At 46.1% G+C, this 26,177-nt stretch overlaps 2 protein-coding genes across 2 annotated transcripts in view; one reads left to right on the top strand and one right to left on the bottom strand.

Annotated features, from left to right (window-relative positions):
- LOC109266145 (phospholipid-transporting ATPase IB) overlaps positions 1-26,177 on the top strand; it is a 635,626-nt gene that overhangs the window by 608,527 nt on the left and 922 nt on the right. The window lies entirely within an intron of this gene.
- SHISA2 (shisa family member 2) lies at positions 7,129-14,378 on the bottom strand. The gene is made up of 2 exons (XM_019447946.2): positions 13,042-14,378; positions 7,129-9,360 (listed from the first exon to the last, which is right to left on the bottom strand). Exons 1-2 carry the CDS (start codon positions 13,373-13,375, stop codon positions 8,807-8,809), a joined length of 888 nt encoding a protein of 295 aa, XP_019303491.1. The 5' UTR covers positions 13,376-14,378; the 3' UTR covers positions 7,129-8,806.

Here is a 26,177-nt window from a genome sequence, read left to right as displayed (position 1 = left end):
AATAAAGTCAAGCTATATTGGATGTTCCTTTTCAAGAAGTAGGGCGTTGCCTTGGCCTAAGGAGGATTCAGCTCATTCAATTCCTTTTGAAATACTTAACATCTTTATGGCCAAATATTTTTTCTACCTCCGCAAGTGTTAATAGCATGTGCACTGTGTGCAGGCATTGTGCTGGGTGCTGAGGAGTCATTTAGAGCTGTAGAAGTCTTGGTGTCTATCCTTGAGAAACTCGCTAAGGGGACATGTACACAATTCAACATGGCCCCGGGCAGCATGACACAAGGGTACCAGCAAGTGCTGTGGGAACAGGGAACAAAGAGGAATTACACCCAGCATGTGTGCAAGGAGCAGAGAGTAGCACTGTCCCCTCCCTAATCTCTACTGCTCTCAGTTCTTATAGCCCAGTCTCTCAGGGTTATTGGATGACATGAAAAACAGAGGAACGACAAAGGATCCCAGTAGAATGTGGCTAGATGAGGTGGTTTTTTTTTTAATTTTTTTTAATGTTTATTCATTTTTTTTGAGAGAGACAGAGCATGAGTGGTGGTGGGGTGGGGGGGGGGTGGGCAGAGAGAGAGGGAGACACAGAATCCGAAGCAGGCTCCAGGCTCCGAGCTGTCAGCCCAGAGTCCGACACGGGGCTCGAACCCGTGAACTGTGAAATCATGACCTAAGCTGAAGTCAGACACTTAACCAACTGAGCCACCCAGGCGCCCCTAGATGAGGTTTTAAAGATAGTTTAAAATGTAACCAAAAAACCCTACTTACATAAAACCAGAGCTGCTGGAAATAGCCTATAGAACCAACACCACCTCGGGAGAAAGCTGAGGTGGCCGGCCCTGTAGCATTATGTCACTTAATCTGCACAACTGCCCTGTGGGTGGATGACACAATGAGTCTCATCTTAGCCAACTGAGGTTCCACGAGGCTTCCTGACTTGCTACCTACTTGTCAGGGATGGAAGAGGGATTCGGAAACAACTCCCACCTCCTCCCAAGCCCATCCTTTACGTCAAAGGACCATGCAAAAGACGACTGCAAAGTCCCCAGAAAATGCAGCTGTCCAGGGAACGCTGTTAAACCCAACTCCCATGGAACGTTTAGTTTCTATTTTTGCCTTGAAATGAGACGTATGAAGCACTCTGAGTTCAGTCACCGACTTGATACACAGCTGTCCTAAGTAGATGAATACATTTGCAACATCCATGTCAGAAAGATGAGGAAAATCCTAAGAGTCATCCGGCTACAAGGCATAGTGTCAGCTTGAAAGATGCCGGTTCCTGACTTCTGCCCCACCCCCCCCTCCAATGCTGCCGCCCGATGCTCTGGGGGGCGGCCGCACCCCTTACCCTTTGCCCACTGGCCATACTAGGCTCTGCCAACAGGGGGCGCTAGAGGGAGCCTGAAAGGTTGGGGGAGCAGAAGGGCAAAGACCTGCCCGTCCACTGCCTTGTCTGTGACCACAGATACAGCACCAGTTTCCAGCTTTAAAAAAAAAAAAAACTGGCATTTCCTGGGGCACCTGGGTGGCTCAGTCAGTTAAGCACCCAACTTCAGGTCAGGTCATGATCTCATGGTTCATGGGTTCGAGTCCCATGTCGGGCTCTGTGCGGACAGCTCGGAGCCTGGAGCCTGCTTCGGATTCTGTGTCTCCCTCTCTCGGTCCTTCTCTTGCTCATGATGTGTCTCTCTGTCTCTCGTAAATAAATATTAAAAAAAAATTTTTTTAACTGGCATTCCCAGAATGGGCTGCATTGTGTCCCCGGGGGTACCAGTCAGCAAGTGCTGCCTCTCTGAGCGGACAGGGCCCTTCCTTCAAGCCCTGGATTCTAATACCCCCAACTTCTTCCCTTTGCTCCTTTGGCCTTAGGGATAGTAACTGCCTCAGGCAATCATCAGCTCCGCATTGCCTCAGTTTCCCCTTTTGCCCTTTCAGTGCCCTAGCACCTGTTTAACCAATTCCTTTCACAAATTCTCTGTTAAAAATAACTGGTGTGACACTGGTCGTATCTACTAAGGCAAACATCCATATGTCTCCTATGACACAGCACTTCCTGTTCTGAAACTCCACACAAGAGGGCTGAGGGCTCGTGTTCACCAAAACACCTTTAAAACGTTCCTAACCGCCCCAAATGGAGAGTAACCCAAATGTCTGTCAACAGTAGAGTGGATAAATACAGTGTACGTATGGTATTTCTATATGACGAAATACTACGCAGCGATGAAAAGGAACTGGGGCTCCATTCAACATCAGTCATAACAGTGAGGGAGGGAAGCGTGTGATTCCATTGTTACGAAGTTCAAAACCAGGCAAAGCTAACGTATGGTGATAGAGATCAGAGGAGCCCTTCCCCTTGAGGGGAACTCTCGGCAGGATTCTGTCTCTCTCGACCTTGATGAGAGTTTATTGAGTTGTACATTTAAGATTTGTGTCCTTTGCTGCGTGTCGGTTATAATTCAGTGGAAAATTAAAATGATTCAATCTGTGTTCCCGACCGGACCCCAGTTGGTACAGAGAGATGCCAACTGGCAGACTAGAAAGGTTCTGTAGGTGTAGCTAAACACAGCAGACATATAGGGAGGAGAGAAAGCCTGTGAATTTACAAAGCAACAGCACGGAGAACTAAGACAGGCCACTTAGGGCATTACAGAGAACGGTACTGATTCGAGGCTCAGAGAAAGCCAGTGCTGTGCACGTCTCTTGGGCAACCTAAAACCATTAGAAATATAGACTAACCCAGATAAAACTGGTTATTGAAACAAAAATAAGGAAAATCTAACATAGTTCTGTTATAACGATCCATCTATCTGTAGTTGACATATTTTGTCAATATAAATTATGTATTTTTATCAGGCAGGTTGAAAATATCTGAAAAGAAATTTAATTATATGTGTATTATAAACACCTCGTAGATGCCACTATGTTATGTTCTTTATCTCCGCACCGACCCTAGGAGGTGGGTGTGGTGGATCTCCTGTTCCAGAAGGCACACTTGAGCTCAGAGACGTGAATGCTCACCATTGGTGTTAGAGGTGGATTCTAACATAGGTCCGTCCGACTCCAGAGGAAGTTCGACAGAACCAGTTCTGGCTGAGACAAGGAAAGCTGAGCGCTGCAAACCAGCTCCAGTTTAAAAAAAATCAGTCAAGAATTGAGAACAGAGTCTCGGATGAGATAGCCTCACATAATAAGTTATTTCTGTTTCAGATTTTCCTGTGATCATTCTGTACACGTATGTATACACACATGTGGTAATTTTATATACATGTTACAGATGGCAATCAGTCTTCTACAGCTGTTATGTCTCCTCAGTAAATAATGTCTTGTGTAACCTATGATTTTTCTAAATGAAAAGACCTACATTTCAAGATGGTTGAAACCAAGATGCAAGTTTGATGTTTGAAATCAATCTTAAGGCCGCCACCATAAACCGTTTACCCCCTTTATCATCCCTCGTTTAAAAGCTTTCTTATTTTTTTTAATTTATTTATTTTGAGAGAGAGAGAGAGAGAGAGAGAAAGTGCAGGAGGGACAGAGAGAGGGGGAGAGAGTCCTAAGCACGCTCCGTGCTGTCAGTGTGGAGACCGACTTGGGGTTCCATCCACAAACCATAAGATCATGGCCTGAGCCAAAATCAAGAGTCGGTTGCTTCACTGACTGAGCCACCCAGGTACCCTTAAACTTCCCATTCTTGACTTGAGTCCAGTTCCTTCGATTGGGGGTGTAAATGTCGGAGGCATTCTGAAGCTTTAACTGTGAAAGGCACAATGACCCCCACACAGCCACCTCCCTCCATAAAATTGTAATTTTATCTCAAAGTTATTCTGTCCCGGTTGCTGTGGGGTTATAGTGAATAGTCAAAAATACTGAACATCTTGGACAGGAGTAACCGTGTCTCTAGGGGTTTATTCTTCCATTTTCACTGATAAAGGATTCTATCCAAGAAGAACAGAGGGCGAAGAAAATCAAGGGCAAATCATGCACTACGTAAGAACTGTTTACCTAGCCCATCTTCAGTTTTCAGGAAAAGAGGTAATAATTTCTAACCCTTTGTCATCTCTCACTGACTCAACCTCTTCAAGGCACTTGAAGCACAGTAACATGCATGTTTTCAATTAAGAAAACCATTTCAGAAGGCAAAGAAATTTTCTGTGTAAGTATCTTGGAATGAATGGGCTGAATGAAAATAGCTGATCTCCGGCTCTTAAAAAAAAAAAACAACAAAAAAAAAAAACAGAGAGAAAGGGTGAGGGGTAGCAGGGTGGAAATGTCCTCACGGCTCTACCAAATAAGAAGGAAAAGAAAAGGAGGATTAAGGTTGAGTGATGAGAAATGGTGTTCTCATTTGCATGCATGATTTATTCCTCCTGGCAATATTTAGGCTGCTCCTTTTAAAAAGGAAAGGGGCTCTCACTCTTAAAAACTGAGAACAAACTGAGGGTTGATGGGGGGTGGGAGGAAGGGGAGGGTGGGTGATGGGTATTGAGGAGGGCACCTTTTGGGATGAGCACTGGGTGTTGTATGGAAACCAATGTGACAACAAATTTCATATATTGAAAAATAAAAATAAAATAAAATAAAAAAAGCTCTGAAAGTTGGGTCTAAAAGTCAGACCCACTCCCCGGGCTCCCAGGCCCTTCCCTGGGCAGGCCCCGGGGAGCCCACACACTTCCCTGGGTTGTCAAAGCCACAGCCACCACCACCCCCTGCCTTGAGCTCGCTCACGCGCTTTCTTTGTGTCCTACTCAAGAGGCAAGGGAAATCAGCAGAATGGGGAAGTGATCGCATGTTTTAAAATCCTAGAAAGTCCCCTCAGCCCTTACATTATTTACTTAGCGGCAACTCAGCAAGATCTAGTAGGGCCGGCCCGGTTCCCGGGCTGCTTGTTTTCCATCCTGATGACTGACAGGGTTCGTCAGATGTCTGGGCCTGCCCGTCGTAACCCCTCTCCCCAAACTGCGCCAAGCTTCGCCAAGCACATACCTCGAGTCGAGGCCTGCGGTGGACAGTGCAGGCGAATACACACTGCACATCCTAATGCTGCAGTTTGGACGGGAGGAGGCCCGGGCTAAGTTAGTGGGAAGTCTTGATTCTGAAGGCCCTTAAACAGAAACAAGCGCATTCCTTTTAAGCACTTAAAAGGCTTAATTAAGCAACTAAAAGCTAGCATTCTGTGTATTCATTTAAATGACTTGGGTGACTCACGGAGAAGACGAGTGGCAGACATAATGTGAATTTGCGGGAAACAGAGCCTTTACCACAATCCAGGAGTACGTGTGAGTGCTGTCACGAGGCGGGGGCCAAACCCTTCGCTGTCCCAACTGTTAGCACCACTTTAATTTTTCTCCCCTGGGTCCAGTCCACTTGGGGACATCCGCCCTGACTTTTCCTCCCCAGCTTTGTTCCAATTTTCAAGGTTTCCCCAGGAAATCTTTTTTTTTTTTTCCACTTTTACAGAATTTATTTTACACCTATTATACCAAACAGCATTTAAACACTGACATATAAACTCCCTTTGAACTGATGGCTTCCGCCAGACGGAAAGGCTCCCCAGGAAATACTTCTGATGGAAACTTAAATTATAATTTGTATCAAAATAAGGAGAAAAGATCATAGAATTCGCAAAGTTGTGCAAGCCTGAGAAAAAAAGAGCTCAAGGTAAATTCACTATGAGATACTAGTATTTCACAAGGTATTTCATTATGAAATACTAGTCAAGCATCTAGGATCATAATCAGAAGTGGAGCGCTAGCCTGAAGCGGGGAGTATGGCCCAGGAAATACGCCAAACCCACTTGCATTTGTCTCAGGGGTCTTCTAGCCGCTCTGGATGTTGACATTATTGTTAAATTGTAACTTTTCCAGCCATAGCAGGAATGATAGGAGAGGAGTAGTTTCCTGGCCCTTCAATGGACAGAAAGAGCTGGTTCATTTCTTCCTCCTTACAATCAGAGGGTCTGACCTTCCCACACAGAGGGATACAGGGATACAGTCCCCAGAGCCATCATGACAACGCTGAAGGTTTACATACAGAAGAAAATGTACAGCAGCGAACTATTTTCCTATCTGTAACTGCTTTTTTCTTTTTTTTTTCCCCAGCACAACTTTAAAATAGTTCTCCTGGGTGCAAATTACACCTTACAGATTCCGATTTCATGCCAGTAAGGAAGGTATCCTTAAACCAGGTATCTGAACCTTTTACTTTGACAGCTAAACGTCTCTAGTCTCTATCAAAATTGAAAAGATCTGAGGGTGCGTCCAATGATATTATTTATATTTGGGGGAAGACCAGACAGCACTAAGTGAAGAACTCATTTCGTTTATTAAAGCGCATTTTTGCTTTAATCATATTTAGTACGATGTAGAAAGGAAGGAAAAGTTACACAATTTTAGAGAAGCTGGCACTGTATGTTTTAAAAAAAAAAAAAAGTCTGTTAAAAATGTCATAAAGGGACTCCTTCCTGCATCAGGTAAGGATGGGCTAGATTAGGGGTTGGTGAGCTAAGACCAACTGCCTCATTTTTACGGCCCGAAAGTTTAGAATGGTTTTTACACTTAGAAGTTATTGAGAAAAAAAAAAAAAAAAAATCAAGTATTTTGTGACATGTGAAAATTGTATGAAATTCAAACGTCGGTGTCCATCAGTGAGGTTTTATTGGAACATGGCCATACTCCTCTGCTGTTTTGTGACAGTGGCAGAGTTGAATAGTTGGTAGAGACCATCTGGTGTGCAAAGCCTAAAGGATTTACTCTCTGGCTCTTTCCGGAAAAAAAAAAAAAAAAAAAAGTTTGCCAATCCTTAGGCTGAGTGATCTCTGAGGTCCTTTTCGCCTCCAAGCTTCTAGGAAGTTTACTTCTTAGATAACCCAGAATCTTCCATCAAAGACAATGTGTGGAACATACCTGAACCTGATAATACCGTAATCCCAAAGACTCTCTTTTGTGTCAATACTCACAGAACGTACATAGAAACTTCCAAGACATTACTTTTAAAGGTACGCTCTTGGTCCTAGAAAGCAATTCTTTATAATTTTTAGCAGTTTTATCACATTAACAAGTTTAAAAGACCATCCGAAGAGTTACCAAGTAAAACAAAAATGAAAAAAAAAAAAACCCAACTCCCTTGGAATTCATACCATAAAATATTTATTAATAAGTAAAAGGATTCCCCTGCCTTTGTTATTAAAAAATTTTGAGCATCTTCGTGGATACCAATTGCCAACAATGGTTTTATATCATTCAGTCATGAGAGAGAGACAGAACAGAGAGAGAGCTGAGCAAAAAATAGGGTAGACAGAAAATGGATGGATAGTTGGATATATAAACTATCGACATAAATATAAATGTGTGAAAGACCATACCTTACAAATGGTTTGTTTAATTGCAAATCTTGGTTGTGCCAGCAGATGGAAATACAGTTGCACATACTTATACTTACTTCTTTTAAGCAAACAGTACAGATTCACTTGAATTTCATAACTCAGAACATTAGTAATGAATACAGTGCTTGTTGAGGACTACAAGAGAGAGGAAAACAAAAACTAACTGTGAGGGAAGAAAGGCAAGATCTCTTTGAAAAGCTTTTCTCTTGACTCAGTAGTCCCCCCCCTGCCTGAAAAATAAGCCATTCTGATAACAAGAGTATGAAAAGCCTCATGATTTGCAAAGTATATTGTATTTGTGGTTTAAATTTCATCCCAAGTCTCAGATTATGGCTGAGAAGTTATACGAAGTATCGTTGTAAAGCATTTCTTTGAATTTTTATAGGAAAACAAGAAAATGTTTTATCAGATCTAGGCAGAAATGCTGATCTTCATTTATAACAGTAATTACCCGCACGCGGTACCATATAGACATGGGGATCCGAAAACCGAATAGAACAAAATGCCAAGCCATACCACACGGTAAAATTCCAACTCACTTGGAGAAGTAGCAGGTGGTAACTTATGATTTCAATATAAAATCATCTAATTACGTCTTCTCAGATGTCACTATAAAGTCAGAAAATTAGATGATACGATCAGGAATGAGATGAACGGTTGTATTACTACACCACCCGCTACTTAAAAGATTAAAATAGTCCCAGAGTTCTGAAATGTCATTAGTTAAGTAACTATACAATTTCTTTCAGTCTCTTTTTAATGTAGAAAATCACTTTGTAATAAGATCTCTACACAAGGTAAAGCACAAAATAGACCAAAAAAAAAAAAAAAAAAAAAAGCACAAAAATAGACAAAATATATCTATCTTTTTACAATGAAATTAAGATGTGCCTGTGAAACACTGAGATCAAGGACCCAGCTCAGGGAGTTCGAACTGGATCTCCTTTTATAATAATTCTGTCTTTACATCTTCCCCTGAACCTTGGATGCTTATAAAACTCTTACCCAGGTAAAAGGGAGGGAACAGGTATTCCGATCTTGGACAGTAAGAAACAAAAAAGAAATAATCGCAAGGATACAATAGAAACCCTCAATCTGTCCGTTCACAAAATCCTTCCGGCAGTCGTACCTCAAGGGCCCTTACGGCCTCAAGTGTCTGTCACACAACCACGGGCAACAACACGGGCATCTCCAGATGATGCTTTTTTCCCCATCGTAAATCAATCCCGCACCGGGACGAACCACATCCAGAAAGGCTAACGTGGAAAGAGGCGTTTTCGTACGGCTGGGGGCAAACGAAGCCATCCAAGAGAATCGGGCCGTCCACACCAGCCACACGGGCGGACTTCCACTTAGAGAACTCTTCCCGCATCCCCGGCCTCCCCGTGCTCCTGTCCCGTGCAGGAACCCGGCGGGCACCCTGAGCTACACGGTCACAGCTGGGTACATCTTCTGCTCGCTGTTGGTGTGGGGGAAGGGGGCTTGGATCTTCCGGTAGCCCGTCTGCAGGCTGTCCAGGAAGGGGGGCACAGGAGTCATAGGCCCCGAGTCGTGCTGCACCGCGTACCCCACGTAGGGGGGGTGCAGGAACTGCCCCTGATGGGGCACGATCTGGGTGGCCTGCTGACAGTTCAGCACGGAGAAGTTTGTGGGCATGTTGACATACACGTTGTTCATGGTCCCCTCGGGCAAGCAACAGTTGGTCTGTGACCTCGTTGGGGGCGCCCGGGCCCCCGAGTTGGCGCTGGAGCTGGAGCTGGCAGCCGTGCTGGACTGGCGGGAGGACGACCCTCGTGAGGTGCTGGCACTGGGGATCATGGGGATGGTCTCCATCAGGCGGCTCCCTCCGGGGGCGCGGCTCTGCTGGGGCTCCTGCTTCGGCCGGAGACACCTGCAGCAACACGCTGCCACCAGTGACCCCAAAATGATGAAGGCGACGAAGACGGACCCAACGATGAGGAACGGTACGTAGATGGGGACTGAAGGATAAAAAAACGGATCATCGTTTACTGTAAGAACGCAGTAAAAATCAGCGCTTGGAGTAAGTGTGCCACGCCCATACCCGGACCCGAAGGACCCAGGCTGGGCCAGTCTCTACTTTCTAGCGGCCCATAGGATGCCCGGTCCCTCATCAAGTACGCAGGGAGGGCGGTAGGGCCCTGTAGGCGGACCGGCCCCCAAAGCAAAACTGTTAACGTTCACAGCTGAGGCTCAGCAACTGCAACACTGAGACGAATGTCCAATTTAGCAAAAATACGAATTGAATGTTTTGAGACTTCTAAAATTCCTACAGTAACTGAACTGCCTGAACTTAAGTCTGCCCTAACAGATACTTGTCGGATCTGCATAGAAATGAATTAAATTTCTGGGGGTGGCTCAGTCAGTTGAGTGTCCGACTTCAGCTCAGGTCATGATCCTGTGGGGTTTGTGAGTTCGAGCCCTGCGTCGGGCTCTGTGCTGATGGCTCGGAGGGTCTCCCACTCTCTCTCTCTGCCCCTCCCCTGCTCGCACTCTCTCTCCATCTCTCTTTCTCTCTCTCTCTCAAAAATAAACATTTAAAAAAAGTTTTTTAATATTTTTAAAAAAGAAATGAATTAAATTATTTAAGAGTGGTCCCCCCCCACATACACACACCCCCTGGAAGTTATGTTCTCTGCAGACTTCTCTTGCCATTCTTGAACTGTTATTTTTTTCACAGGCAAGTAAATCAAAAACTTAGGTCTAGCCACAGCCGTTTCCAAATCTGTAACACAAGGCACAGGGGTCATCAAAGAAGGGTTAAAAAAAGAACAAAAAACAAAATACAAAAAACCACCACACACACTTGCCTCGCTGAGGGCTGGTCCTTGGGCCGTGGGCCCCCCCGTGGGCACTGGATGGTGGAAAGGTGACGTGACTCACAATAAAGGGAAGCTAGTCCAGACACGTGCAGGTCAGCATGAAACAAGGTACCGAACAGAACAAATGTCGGGAGCAACAGGACATCTGTTCCAGGGAGAAGGGCAGCCCCCATGATCAAGAAGGGACCCAGGCAGGGCCAGGGTGGCTGGAGTAGGGCAGTTACACCCGCAGTTAACAACACTGGGTTCTGTATGAAGAACTCCAGGGAAAGCCTGCAGACCGTGGAGCGGTGTGCGTCGTGTTTAACGAGTAAGGTTGCTTCTGAAAAATAACGTACAAGCGGAAAATAAAAAGCCTGCCTCAAGTTGGCAGCGAGTTCCATTTTTACACTGTCGTACTGAGAACAATCTTTTGGAAGCTCTGGGGATGGCACTCCAGGACTTTCAGCAGCTAGATGCGGGCTGCCGGGGACGGAGAATCGGGAGACAGGAGGCTGCACGGTGCTTCAGAGCCACTTTGGAATTCTACCCCGTGTCACCGAGAATCTGTTTTCTGATGGGCTCCTGCCTGTCGCCTTGGCTTTTCGATTGGAAAATACCGAAGGACAGGGACTAGGGCTCCCAGGTCTCGGCAAAGCCTAGAGCACAGGGGTGCAGGGCAGCACTTGGGAAGAAGCCCAGCTCTGAGACTCCTCAAGTCAGTGTTATTAGAAGACACTGCCACACGGAGTCCTGGAGGAATGATGCCTTGTTAAGTAAAACGTACTTTATAGGTAGGTCCCAAAGGCTGACCTCTGAAGACTTCCTAAACCTTCAGTGCTGAACACTGTATTTATGTCGCGCCCCGGCAGCACGTAGAAACACTCGCTACCGAGTTTGCAGCGCAGAGGGTTTTCAGATGAGGGTGCTGTTCTAACAGCATGATCTCTTCAGCAGTGGACGCTGGGCTTTTCCGTATGCACGTTATAATTATCTCATTCTCTAAATTAGGATACCAGCCCTAAATGGGTAATTGGGATGTAAACAAATAAAAGCAAAAAAAAAAAAAAAAAAAGAATACTCCAGACATCACAGCAGAAACTAGCTGAGTTCAGTGTAAGTCCACAGAACGAGTTTTGGGGAGAAAGAATTGTTTTCCTTCCAGGATTTTTCATGGGGGGTGTAAATAACCACACAGAGGTAAAGAACGCAGTGCTCCCATAAAGCCTGGGCACAGCCTGATTAGACATGTTGACCGTTTTGACTGCAGAAGTCAGGGGAACAGAATGTTTAGGAAAAAGGATTTAAAAGAGTGAAGGAGGCGTCCACCTCGCAAGAAGCCAGCCGCCTTCTGGTCTGTCCAAAGTCAACCCAACTTTTTTTTCTAAACTTTTTTTTTAATGTTTGCTTATTTTTGAAAGAGAGACAGAGCGCAAGCTGGGGCAGAGACGGAGGGAGACACGGAATCCAAAGCAGGCTCCAGGCTCCGAGCTGTCAGCACAGAGCCCGATGCGGGGCTGGAACCCAGAAAGTGTGAGATCATGACCTGAGCCAAAGTCGGACGCTTAACCGGCTGAGCCACCCGGGCGCCCCTCAACCCAACTTTTTAGAGGTCACTCATGAGCCCAACTTAGCAGATACATCAAGGCAGCAGTTCTGTCTTTGGCTCCTTTCTCAAGGCTTTCTTCCCCAGTCACACGCCCTGCAAGAGTGAGCTGGAGCTTTAAGATGGCACCTTTTCTGGAACTACCCTCAGTTCTCCGCTCTTCAGACTCAAGGCAGCGGGACAAGAGGAGTAGCTTGCTAATAAAATGCTTGACTGCAAAGGGAACAGCACTGAAGAGAGCTGCCTCTTACCAGGCCCAGGAGACAGTTCTGGAAACACAGGGGCCACTCAGTGCCAAACAAAGCTCAGGTAGCTTAAACCCCCGCTCAGGGCGCTGCTAAAAAGTCCTCAACATAACCAGCTGCAGAAAACCGAGGAGACGTCCATTCTGTGTTTGCCATCCGACCTCCACCTCTACCCTGGTGCTAAATCCTCCCTCCCGTACGTGGGCGGAGACCCTCAAGGGAGGTGGTCTGGAAGGTTTCTGAAGAATGGAGGAAGTGGAACTCATCAAATTCGTTTGTGGATGTGTGCTCTCTCTTCCGCAACTTGAAAAAAAAAAAACTATTAATTTGAAAAAACCAAAGCCACGAAGAGCAAGCTTGGGCACGGTTTTAATCTCACACCTACTAAGTCTGACGTGGTAAGGAGAACTGTCCAGAAACCAGAGAGGCCCGGGCCGTGCAGCCAAGTGTTCCAAAGGATTAGAATTCCCCAGTCTGTTAAAGTGCATCACCCACAGGAAAGCCCTGAGGAGCTGCCTGCCTTCTGCGGAGCCTCTATGGACGAAGGGCCCTCGCCAAACCTCTCGCTGCGGTCGCGCCCTCACCGTTTCCCGGGGTCCCACCAAGACACTCACTCTTACTAGAAGTTAGACCTATGGAGACAGGAAGCATGGGAGAGGGTTTCAGAGGTCCCCGGCCAGGAGGAATGCGGGGCTGTCTGCACCCCACGCTGCCTTATGTTTGTGGTTTGCTTCTGAAAATCCAAGCCAAGCTGTTCTTTAGGGGGCAGGTAGGGAAACTGAGGCTCAGGGCAGTGAAGCTTAGCACAAGTTAAGAGCTGCTCCAGGATGCAGACACCCCCCCCCCCCCGCCCCCGCAACCTCCTGGTCCAAGCCCTTTTCTGAAATTCCATCGCCCCTAACTCCTCTCGGGTCTCCGGGCTCCCGGGCCCGTGGCGCGCGGGCAAAGCCAACCTTCCTCCCCTCTCGCGCTCCGACCCGCCCGCCCTACCTGCCGAGCCGTCTGGGCCGTCTTTGTCCGCCCGGCCAGGCTCGCCGGCGCCCTGCTGGCGGTCGTTGTCGCAGCCGCCCTGGTCCAGGCGCGCCTCGGCGCTGGAGCAGCAGTAGCGCAGCGCGCAGCTGCCGCAGCAGATGGTGGCGTCGCCGCCGTCGAAGCGCTCGGGGCACTGGAAGCCGATGCGCCAGACGCCCTGCGCGTCCAGCCAGCCGTGGCAGTACTCGCCGCTGGCCCGCGCCCCCGCCGCCAGGAGCGCGGCCAGCAGCAGCTGCAGGAGCGAAGCGGCGTTCCGAGGGGAAGCGGCGGGCGAGCGGCGTCCGCCCCACATGGCACCACCCTGCGCGCGGGCGGCGAGGCTGCAGAAGGCCCAGAGCGGTCTCCGGGAAGTCGCGGCCCCGACGACCAGGCTCCCGGGGCTGCGGCGGCCGGGACTGGGACGCCTTCCGCGGCGCTCTCCGAGCGGGCCTCTCGTCCTCCGCCGCGACGTCCAGGAGCCGACGACGCCGGGCTGCTGGGGCAGGGGTCCTAAGCCATCCCTCCCTCGGCCGGGGCGGGATGCCGCTCGCCGGTCCCCGGGGGCGCTGCCTTGAGAGCGAGCCCTCGCCGATGGAACGCTCTGGGCGCAGAGTCAGAGGGGCCCCGGAGCCGCCGGCCCGCAGCCCCCGGAGGCTTCACCCGCGACGGGAGCCTCCGCACGCATCCCCGAGGGGACGCTCACTCCCGCCGCCGACCTGAAGCCAGGTCGTTGCCGCGGAGGTTCGGCCTCGTGGTCCCGCGCGCAAGTCGGGAAGCGGCTCCGCTCCTTTACTGCCCTCTCGGGCGGCGAGAAGGGGCCCAGAAAGGTGGCAGCGCGCGCAGGGCTCCGGGCAGCAAGTGCAGCGGCCGGCCGCGCTCAGGCTCCCCAGCCCCGAACTCGGTCCGCATGGCTCCGGCCGCGCCGCCCGGGCAGCGCTGCCCTCCGCGGGGCGGACGGCCGATCCTCCCGGCGCACGCCGGCGTCCAGGACGTGGGCGACGGTCCGGCGCGCCCCCGCCGCGGTCCCGGGAGCCTGCCTGGCTGGCGGCGGCGGCGGCGGCCGCGGCTGCTGCCGGGCGCGGGTCCAGGCGGGCGGCTCGCCCCCGGCTCCCCCGCTCCGCCTCTCCCGCTGCAGCTCGCTCCCACGGGCGCCCGGCAGCCTCCGTCCAGCTCTCCCTCTCCCCCTGGGCGCCGCTTCCCTCGGGAGGGGCGCGCACCGATGGGAGCCTCCCACGGAAGTTTCGGTCCTCCGGGCTGCGGAAGAAGCCGAGGGCGGCAGCCGCCCGCACGCTCACGGCGCCCGGCACCAAGCCAGCTCCGACTGGGCTCGCCGCGGCGCTGCACGGCGTTCTTATTAGGGGCCGGCGGCTCCCCGGGCGCGCATGCGCGCTAGCGCGGGCTTCCCTCCTCCCGGGTACGCCCCGAGACGCCCGGAGCCCTTCACCTTCCGACGCCGGTGGGGCGGCGGGCCGCGCGGGCAAGGACGCGGCTCAAACAAACTGGGCCTTGCTAACGCAGGAACGGCAGTAATCGTAATAAAAGCAAACTGCACTTGCTTATGGAAGATCCTCGTCCTTCCGTCTGATTCTCAAGACTTCCCCCGCGAAGGGTTATAGTCACTTCCCATTTTACAGAGGGTGAAGTTGCCGCTCAGATTAAGTGTCTGTCTCAGCTTCCAGCAGCTCGCGTCCTGGCCGCGGCTGGTCACGGGCCACAAGCGTGGACGTGTGTGAAAGCGTTCGCATGCCTGGGGCTGCGCCTGGTGGGCTCCAGGCCTCCGCCAGGTGGAATGAAGAGACTTCGGTGAAAGCATTATAAATTTGGCCACTGTCTAGATGACCCGTGTCGAATTTTTTCTTTCCATATTTGGGCGTGGCGATTTACTGGATTTGAGCAGAAAGGTGCCTCTGTTCACCATTTGGCCTTACGGGTGCAGACAGCTGCAGCGGAGAGGAAAACAAGGTTCAGACAGACCAGAAATGCGGCTTTGATGAAGGAGAAATTAATAGCTTCTCCCTTGCGGAAGCTAAAACAACAGGTGCTGATGCTATTAAAGCGGCAGTGATTATTTTTAAAAGAACTAGTGACCCTTCCGACACGGTCTGGAAGTCAGCGGACCTGGTATCTAGGCCCAGCCCTACCAGTAAAGAATGACTGCATTTTCTTGGCCTCAGTTTCTTCGTCTTTAAAGTGGACCATGGGATACGATAACCACCAAGGTCCCTTTCAAGGAGGCGACTGTAGAACACAAGGCAATTTCGTTCACGGCAAAGGCACTGCTGTTCAAACAATCATGGGGCACTTGTGAATGCCTGGTAAAGGCCCAGATTCAGACATGGTTGATATCCTTCCACTCTCCCCAACAAAATCAAACGAAAGGAAAGTACCTACCCTCTTCTCCCCCACCCCCCTATCCCAAAGAACACCTCATTCTTTTCACTAAGCCTCTCTCCGAGCATTGTGCTTAAATCCATTGTTTTGGGGGAGTTATTTTTAGCTTCATAAAATTATGTATTTTTAAGTTTATTTATTTTGAGACAGAATCCCAAACAGGCCCCTCGCTGTCGGCAGAGCCCCCCACAAGGGGCTCGAACTCACCAACCCAGGGAGATCATGACCTGAGCCAAAACCGAGAGCCTGTCGCTTCATCAACTGAGCCACCCAGGCACCCCTAAAATTATGTATTTTAAATGCACCAGCCACCAACTCTTTTTAACCTAATATGTTAACAAAATTTCAATGTGAAATTATTCATTCAACAAAATCACGCTGAAGTCTTCCGGGAAGCGTATGGTCCTCTGTGTTGGGTACTGGGGATGCGTCAGGAAGCCAGACATCATGGACGTTTCCTTCAAACAGAGCTCAAAGTCTCTGGGGTAAAACAAATTGGACAAGAGACGAAGAATTGAATAGGCAAAGATAATATAAGTATGATAAAAGCTATGACTGGTGGTGTAGGTGTACAGGTTAAGCACATAACCTGAAGGTCAGGAAGGAGGGAAGGTCAAAAAAATCCAGCCCAAGTTCTGGCCCAACTACAAAGCCTGCCCAGCACACTGCTCGTCCCCACAGCGCCTCCTACAGAGGGCCCCGGGACTAACTGTGAGCTCTATACCAATCACCGGGTGCTTAGGTATCATTGTTTTCCGATGGGACCATACACTGATTTGGGGGGTGTTCAGAGGGTTAATACTTTACCTTTTTATTCCCCCTTTGGAAAAAATGAATACAAAAGAACTGTACATTTCTCCAGACAGTCCCTATCCCATACCCTTCTTCCACTATCCATTAATCCTCCAAAAACTCTGAGAACTTGTCAGAGTTTATTTATGACGAGAGCGACGTTGCCCATTTCCACATTGGGATTGCTTTGGTGACAGGGTAGGGCCACAGTTTCAACGCAATACGTTTTTCTCAAACAGTTCACAATTTAGTCACCGGCAAACCTAGAAATGCAGAGCTAGCTTGGAACAAATTCGTTGTCTTTTCTATTGTTGTGTTCCTTTATTCTTTGAAAATTAAGGAGAGGCCCATTTCGTAGTTACTTTATGTGGTGGTTGATTGACTTCAAGGCTCACATCCTTAAAACATTCTGTTCATTCCTCTGGCTTGTTTTTAGTTTTTCTTTGCGTCTCTAGTATGTCATATTGAAATTTTATAAGATGAGTTGTCAAATACTTTTTGAGCTTCTCTATGGGAGGTGCTACTGGGGGATGTTAAGTTGGCCTTGTTCCTTTCCATAAGAAATAAAAAGAAATTCCCTCACTGTCCTTAACAGACAGCCTACACTAATTTTACTACTCTCTTCTGAGAAACCATGGCTAGAAATCAGAACATATAGGTAGTAGTAATAGTAATTTATTATAATCAAAACTAAATGTCAGGCAGTCTGCCAAAGTATATTTAAACACATATGAAAGAGTGCCCTCTTCTCTTTCAAAAAGCTTAATTCTATAGACACTTGCTGGGGAAGTATATTTTCAGATAATTTTGTCTTTCGGTCTGTGCCTGTGTATATGAATAAAATGCAGTTGATTCAAATACAGATTTCTGACATATCTTCAGAAGTACAAGTAGAAAGTCATATAACTAAAGAAATGATTACTTATACCTCTGCTAACTGGAGTTGATATAAATCATATGGAGGTAATCATATTTCATTTGGCTAGCAGTTCTAAACGCTGCAAAATCTGGAGAGTTTTTCTGCAAGTTTCAGCAAGAGCAGAAGGTTTTTACCATCTGTACACCAGTCAGCAGTCTGTTTAGGAAGAATGGCTTTCACTGGGTTCATTCATTTTTTTTTCCTCCTCTTTTATAAATAGGAGTAGTATTGAAAATTCACATTTGGTTTACCAGAAGTTCTTTTAAGTTAAAAGTGTTTGTGTTAACAAATGAGACCTCAAACCCAAACAAATATGCTAATTTACATTGCTTTTAATTTTGCCTTGTGGTTACCTAACCTCATCTGAAAATAAAAATGGTCTTAAGGTTTTGAAAACAAACATCTCTCTTGTTGCTTTTAAATTTCTCATCTTTCATCCTCCTATTTTTCCTTGTAATTGATATACTGACTCTCAGAAAAGTAATTTCCATATTTTAAATTCTTTTTTTTTCCTCATCTGTCGTTAACTTTAAACATTTGACATACTTCTCTCCCTCCCCCATCCTCACCCCTAACTCCAGAGTTTTAATGAACCATTTTTCCGTTGATTTTGGTATTTACTACTGATATGTTTTCTTTTTGGAAATACAGAGTTACAAACCATCCAGGACTTCTTCCGACAATGCTGGAATATCTGAAAGGGTGGCGTAAACAAAATCAACCTGGCATCCAAAGCCTACAGCAAATATCTGCAAATCATGTAACTGATAAGAGCCTAATATCCAGAGTATATATATTCAAATCAACAACAGACAAGTGACCCAATTCAAAATCAGGCTAAGGGCTTGAACAGACGTTTTCTCCCATAACCAACAAACGTACGAAGAGATACTCAATATCATTAGTCATTAGGGAAATGCACATCAAAATCACAGTGAGATACCATGTCGTACCCGCTAGGATGGCAAAAATAAAAATAATCATAATCAGGAAATAACAAGGATTAGAGAGAATGTAGAGAAATGGGAACCCTTGTACCCTACTGGTAGGAATATAAAATGGTGCAACCACAGTGCAAGGCAGTTTGACAGTTACTCAAAAAGTTAGACGTAGAGTTACCATATGACCCTGCAATTCCATTCCTATGTATATATATCCAAAAGAAGTGAAAGTGTATGTCCCTGTATATATTTGTACATAAATGCTCATGGCAGCAATATTCATAATAGCCGACAAGTGGAAACAATCCAACGTCCATCAACTGGTGAACAGGTAAACAGCTTGTGGTATATCCATGTGATTGGAATATTATTAAGTCACAAAAGGTAGAAAGAACTGATACGTGCTACAACATGAATGAATCTTGAAAGTATTATGCTAAGTGAAAGAAGCCCGACAGAAAAGGTACATGTTGCATGACTCCATTTATAGGAAATGTCCAGAGTAGGCAAATCCAGAGAAACAGAAAGTAGATGAGTGGTTGCCAGGGGCTACGGGGGAGGGAAGAAGGACAGGGACTGCTTAATGGGTATGGGGTTTCCTGTAAGGTTGAAAATGTTCCAGAACCAGATGTGAGCGATAGTTGCCCAACATCGTGAGTGCGCTCAATGTCACTAATGGTAAAAGTTACGTTATGTGTATTTTACCACAATAAGAATCCAGAACTGAAAGAAAAAGCCTGTGCCCATGAAACTAGCTATGTGCCCATGACGTCACATGAAGGCTCTGAAGCAGGTTCACCAGTTTTAAGTCTCTGTTCTCTTAGAAATGAATAGTGCTGAAAGATAATCAGTTAAGGAGTCCTGTGACACAGCCGGGTACTTCTGAGTAGAATTCTGAGCCCCTAGGTTAATGTTGCAAATCCTTTGTTAGAGACTAACTTATATCCCCAGCCACGTTCATAGGCTGAAGCCCTCATCCCCAGTGTGACTGTCTTTAGAGACAGGGCCTTTAGGGAGATGATTAAAGGTCACAGGAGAATGGGCCCTAATCCAATAGGACTGGTACTGGTGTCCTTATAAAAAAAGGAAGAGACCCCAGGGATGTATGTGCACAGAGGCATGACCATGTGAAGACACGGTAAGGAGGCGGCCATCTGCAAGCCGAGGAGAGAGGCCTTGGGTCAAAAACAATCTCGCCAGCACTTGATCTCAAACTTCCAGCCTCCAGAACTGTGAGAAATACTTTTCTGTCGTTTCAGCCTCCCGGTCTGTGCTATTTTGTTGAGGCAGGAGAGCAGACTGGTGTACCGTGTTCTGCCCAGTCCCTTCAGCCTAGAACACCAGGAATGCCCTAAGACAACCGCGAGGGCCTCCTGAAAACGCAAGGCAGCTTGGGTCCGAGCTCTACCTACGGACCAGAGAGGAATGACTTGAGGTGACAGGGATACGCCCTAAAAACTGTGAGAAAACCGCAGGCCCATCTAGAATAAGCCACAGTAAATGCGTGCTGATTCAAAATGGTAGGAAGATAGAGTCCAACTCTTCGCCAAAGTGGATTATCACACAGATCTGGTTTCAGTTTACCCCCAGAACCCTTTATTTGTGTCCCTACTGATGTAACTGGAATTATGGTTCCTTTGGTCTTCCTTTCTAGGCCGTGAATCCTTGAAGGCAGAAGTCAAATCGTACTCACCTTTGAGTTCCCACCGTGGTGGGTGTGGAGTAGGCTCAGTCTACCCAGTCAATAAACGTTTACTGAGCGTGTGTGTGCCAGGCACAAAAATACTCGATATTGAACTGAAGCGTTAATTGTAAGGAATTTTAAACCTTACCTAAATAGGAAAGGCGTCCTGAGTATAGAAACTTGGATATGAAGTATCTGGGAAAATTAGGCTAAAGAGAAGTGGTGCTCAGGTGAAAATCCTGGTGCAGTGAGTTCAGAGGGAGAGAATTCCCAGCCAGAGACTCGCGTGGCCTCACCTACGCAGACTTAAGGTGAGAGACATTTTGCAACGAGAGAAGATGCAAGAAAGGGGCAAGCTGTGCTTGGATGTCACCACGTGAAAATCGACACATAAGCCGCCCACGGGATTGGTGCCAGCAGTCTTCACGGGTGGCAAGGGTAGCTCCGTTGTGCCGCCGTCGGTGGTCTTGACGTTGCCTCAGTGCCAGGTTTGGTTGGGGCAGTGACGGCCCCAGCACCTGCTGCAGACGCGAGGGGCATCGCTTCTGTCCTCTGCGTCTGAGAGCCAGCGGTGGCAGGAGGAAACTGCACCCGCCTCGGGGTCACCAGAAGAACGAGTTTGAGAAGGGGACGCTCTGCAGGGGGATTCTCACAACTAAGAAGAATCTCTGGGTCCGGTACGGCTCCTCCCTGCAGAGCAAGAGAGGGTGAAGAAACGTCTAATCTCGTTATGTAGCCCGGAATTCTGTCGTTTCATGTCCAGGCTAAGAAACTAGATTCCTTGAATATAATTTCCTATTATTTATGAAAATAATTCAGGAGGCACTCTGGATCACAGGTTCCTTGGGATTGCACGTTATTAAGATCATCGTTTTTATGACCGGGTCACAGGAGGGAAAAAAAAGCCCATTTATCCTGGGTGTTTAGATTTGATGTAAATAGGAATTTCCTTCATCAAAGCTGCTTCACCAGTCTCCTGGTAAAAACATAAAAAGATAAAAGGACCACTGTGCTGCTTATTTTAGCAGAAACGGAATGATGGAATTCACAGCGCAGCCTCCCGGTAATTATCCTTGTCCAAAGACTTCAACTTTTCTAAACCAAGCCCTCCCCCGTTTTATGGCTTCGACCTTCTTTTTGTACCTTTTGAATTCGTAAGAGATTTTCTTTGGCTTTTGCAAGAAGTCAATCTCTCAGGAAACAATTGAATTAAACTTCCTATTTGTTTAAAAGTCCTTGGGTAGTGGTTCACATCTGCATTTCCTCAAAATGTCTCCATTGGAAGAATAAAGAAAGAATGTTCTGCATTGTGTAGTATTCAAATGAGCAGAAAAATGTGTAATGAGTTCCATATCCTACAAACCTTAGCGTCCTGATAACACCTTAAGACTTGTTAAGTATTTCAGACCATTTCACAGCCTTACAAAATTCAAACATTTCTTGCTGGATATTGTAAGTTCTTATGTAATGTAACAGGTGCCTGGAGAGTCTCCAGTTTACTGGCCTTCATTTCTTAATTAGAAAGAAAGTGTTGTTTTCCTTTTAATGTTTTCATGTTAGAAAATATACTTGAATAGCTATAAGACTGAAGCCCAATCAGTTAATAACTACTATTTATTGAGCGTCTGGTATTGAGTGTCAAATATTGTGCTAAATTCTTCGATATCATGATAGTGTCTCTTCTAATGAATGTGTTATTAATAAGCTAAAAAAGGTTTAAATTCATCCACTTTTCTAAAATGTCCTAATGAGTTAAAAAAGAAAGCCTATGCAGAATGTCATCCAATTAATTTAATACAAGCATCGTTAGTATTCCTTTCCCAGCTTTTATTTTCAATGAACCAGTTTCTAATGTTACACACATGAGACGAAATGTCTTAGAAAAAAATGCACAAATCACTGGCATTCTTAATTTGTTACCAATTTCCGTTTTGGCGCACGGTGGTTAGCTTTTATAAGGTGCGCATATTTTCAGTTATTTTATTTCTGGAAGTAGGTCAGTTTACTTTGGAGATATGAAGCCCGGAAGAAAATACTAGAAAAATAGAAAGTGGAAAAGCACAGGAAGGTCTAAGATGATGAGGATATTCTGTCTAAAGAAAATAAGGTGAAGGAGGTAGTTTCAAAATCCTTTCAGTGGGAAGGATTATTTCAGGAGGGCGCTTAAACCTCCAGTACAGAGAAGACAGACCGGAGAAGGTGATCTTTAAAGAGCGCTCTCTAGCCAGTGTGGATGAAGAGGCTACAATGCAGATGATGAAGGAGGTAGTAGAAACTAGCCCTCTTTCCTTAGGAACCTGTTCAATAAACTGTAGCCTTGGAAGGAGGAGGGGTGTCTCAGGAAAACTGTGCCAATGGACACAGCCAGGACTAGTCAAAGTCTTGAGCTAGTATTCCTTGAATCTGACCATGCCGCGTAAAATTCTTACACTTACGATAAAGGAAACAGCAAACGAGGTTCATATTTGTTCTTTTGACATTGATCGAACTCCCTGACTTCCTCAAGCAAGTAAAATATTTTAAAACAAGCGGCATTTGGGTGGCTCGGTCGATTAAGTGTCCGACTCTTGATTTGGGCTCCAGTCACGATCTCACCGTTCATGAGCCAGAGGAGCCCTGTGTTGGGCTCTGCGCTGATAGCGTGGAGCCTGCTTGGGATTCTCTCTCTCCTTCTCTCTCTCTCTCAAAATATATAAATAAACTTAAAGAAATAGATTTTAAAACAAGACAGGAATGTTGCCTCTATTAATGTATCTGGTATCCCCTTCTGATAATATTTTAAGGTTCTGGGATCATACGCATTTTAGTGCTTCTGGGAGCGGGAGGAAAGGGGGAGTGGGAGGTGATGGGCTGCCTGGGGGTTACCTTGAGACCTAGACCGGTGTGCAGAAGTCACACGGTTCCAACACTCAAAAGCCATCCGGGGTGAGTTTCAGATGTAGGTAATTTACATTTATAGACTGGGTCAAGCAAATTCGACAGTTTAAGTGAGCCCTGAATGAATGGGAACATAAATATGTTGGGGCCAATAAATGGTCATATTTATAGAGTGCAGTAAAAGCCATATCTCTCACTCCACTTGGAGAAATCCTGCCAACTGGATTTGGATTGAATGCAGTGGTCATGATATTGAGTGCTAAAACCACAGGAGAGGTGAACTCAGCTCTTTAAACTGAACTTTCAACTTCTGTAGTACTATTTCAGATGTGCTTGAATATTCAATATCCTCTTGGTAGAGAAGGAATAATTCCAAAGACACAGGAGACAAAACAAAACAAAAAGCACAGCCAAACAAACAGGCAAAAACAAAAAAGAAAACCAAAGACACACTTCCTTTGAAACTCATTCATACATTTCCAGAATCTAAACGGGGCCGCCAAACTCTACCTAATTTTGGAGAAAATATAATCCATATGTTGCCTGATAGGAAGAGAAGGATTAAGCCAGCCTCCAAGTAATAAAAAAAATGGGTGACTGTTTCCAAGAAACAGCACTCACCGCTGTTTTCTTCATTATGGTGAGTCCTGTTTTGGTAGTCTTGGAAGTGACCCTGAAGATCAGGGCTTGGTTTACTTTCAAGTCTGAGCATCGGAATCGATTTAGCCTCCCCAGTACAAGAAGCACAGCCCCCCACTTGTCGAGTTCCTGCCCGAGGAGCAGAGGGCTCTGCCCCACGCTGGTATTACAGGGGCTGAGTCATGAACGCAGGGCGAGCTCACTAAACCGAAGATTCTTTTTTAAAACACAAGCAGAGAAGTCCAAGAGCAGTCTCCTCACCCTTTCCACGTGTCACGGAAAGTGAACGCTGCCTCTCTATGGCAGCGTTTCGACGCTCTTTGCCATATCTCCAGCTCACTGGAGAGTCCAAGATTCGAGGATAATGAAAAGTTGGAATTCTGATAAATGACACACCAAATCTTTGAACTCCTTTAATTCATGTTCGTTGTGTTAAATTTCACAAGTGGCTGTAGGTTTCCACAAACTCTGGTACTTGACTGTTCTGTCCCTAGGATGTAGGTTAAGTGGTGTAGGAGCTGTTGTTTTTAACTGAATGATGACATCTTGCCATGTCTAGTTGACTAAAGTAAGAAATCCGGGAGGTCCTTCTTTTCAGTTTTGACTTGCAAGTAATTTCAAAGTTGGAGAATGGGTTGCGAGGGTATGAATCACACAGAGAACACTTGGGTACCCCTTTACCACAGTCACCACTTGTTACCATTTGGGAAATGTGTTTTATGTCCAAACAATGCCTCCTAAAAATGGCTTCATCCTCCTCCTCCTTCTGATTTGGGACTATCTGACCTACAGATATGAGAGAAAGGACCAATAGCACTAATTGTACCTTACTTGTTAGAACAATACCAGAACCATTTTCTTTTGCTGGTCATTGATTTATACTCCCTCCCCACCACCCCCACCCCCGGTTGTCAACAAATTATTAAATCCAAATCATACGCTTGTAAAAATGCATTACTTGGGTAGCCCTCTCCTAACAGCTTGGCTAACTTTACATGTATTACAATGCTAAGCATTGAAGAATAGAATTTCAAGCCTCTCAAAACAGAGAAAAATATATGCAACCCATAAACTTCCCAAGACTTCGGGTCTCTGGCTCTTGCACTCCATCTTCTGGCTAAAAGCTGGCTGTGAGATGGTGGAGTTGAACACACCAACAACCGTTATAGGCAATTGTGGCACTAGATGTAAATGAAAGAGACGCATTAACATTATACCAGCAAAAATGTACTAGGTCCACAGGAAAAAGAGTAATACACAAGATCAGACAGGTGACTGCCGCTGAAATGACACCCCTTGCTTACCTGGAATGTCAATCTGAGAAGCCTATGCCCAGGTTTTATGACCCAGCGGTTGATAGGTAGGGGAGAATGACTGGGGATAGAGTTTGGGAGGCCAGGCATGGGGAGCCATCAGCTGGTCGTCACGATCTTTAAATTTTAGGTAACCTTTCTCCAAGTCACTGCTTCTAAATCCCTTTGAAGGGAAGGACTGAGTCCATTTTACCTTTCCATCACCCTAGATAGACTGTAGACTTTCTCGTCAAATGAGTGAAGAACGAGAAACGAATTTCTTTGCTTCTGTTTAACACATGCAGGCATGCTGTTGAGGCTTTAATCTGAAATACAAAGATTAAAGTAATGAACGATTACAGCACACAACAGCAAAATATCTAGGAACTAATAGCTTTTCTGTAGCCCCAAATCATACACGTCTATTTAGTCAGATTTTCAATTTCCATCCAAACTATTTGCAGAAACAATCTACTTAGAATCCTCATTTTAGACTTGGAATGGGTTATAAAAACTACATACTTTACATCAAAAATCAGTAAGTTATCCATTTGGCTTTGAAATATTATCATAAATCACTCTGCAGATTCCCTTTAAAGATTCCATACTCTTTGAAAGCCTGTTCTAGGTTTAATCATATTTGCAACATATCCTTAAGACAGGCAAAATAATTGTCATGTGCCAGAGTACCAACAGTCACACCAGAGTGAGACATGGAGATTTTGGTGATCTGAGGCAACATGGACACAGCCTTTCCTGCAACATGACATTGAAATCTCCAAGGGACCAGATCTTTTTTGCACAAACATTCCCCATTCTTAACTTCCTGTCTGCTTAGACTCCAGAAGACTTGCTGGCAAGTTTCACTCGGGGTTAAACTATAATGCAACAATAGTAGAATTTCCAAAGGGAAGGTAAAAATAGTAGAAAATAGTAGCTATTTATTGAAGACCTATTGTGTGCCTTAGATTGTTTATATACATTGTCTCATTTAACCTTCCCAAACCCATTTGGGAGCAAAGTTACCCTGGACCTCCTACTGACATCTGCCATTTGCCTGTAGCTTCAGCTTTGGAAGCCGGCGTCAACAATATCTCCAGCATCCCTGAACTTGTGCGTGATCAGTGGTCACAATGGTCAACTGCTCGCATAGGCTACCATCATATCTAATCCTTATAACATGTTTGTAGAAATACAGACGTGGTGTGACATTGGGGTTCGTTTTTACTGTTGAAATATAGCATTTACTTTCAAATATAGGTTAAGTGTGGGCTGAAAATCTCTTTGGGGCATTTAGAGTTTGGAATTCTATCAGTCAATTGAAGTATGAATCTCTGTTTATTATGGCAAGACTATGACAAGTGTGGAAGGCAGAAAGATTATTTAAAAGAAGGCATGTTCGCTTCAAGACACATTGTTTTTTGAGTCAACAGATGTTCATGCAAATTGAAATAATATGAGGCAGACGAATAAGGATTATCAATTATATCATAACTGTAGACTTTTGTAGAATTGTTTTTGTGTATTAGTATTCTTAACATTAAATAAAGTGACAAGTAAGAACTGTATTCATTTTTTCT

This window comes from Panthera pardus, unplaced genomic scaffold (assembly GCF_024362965.1).
Source record: "Panthera pardus isolate Hobbes unplaced genomic scaffold, ASM2436296v1 HiC_scaffold_1, whole genome shotgun sequence".
Classification (NCBI taxonomy): domain Eukaryota; kingdom Metazoa; phylum Chordata; class Mammalia; order Carnivora; family Felidae; genus Panthera; species Panthera pardus.
This window is presented reverse-complemented; position numbering and strand designations above follow the sequence as displayed.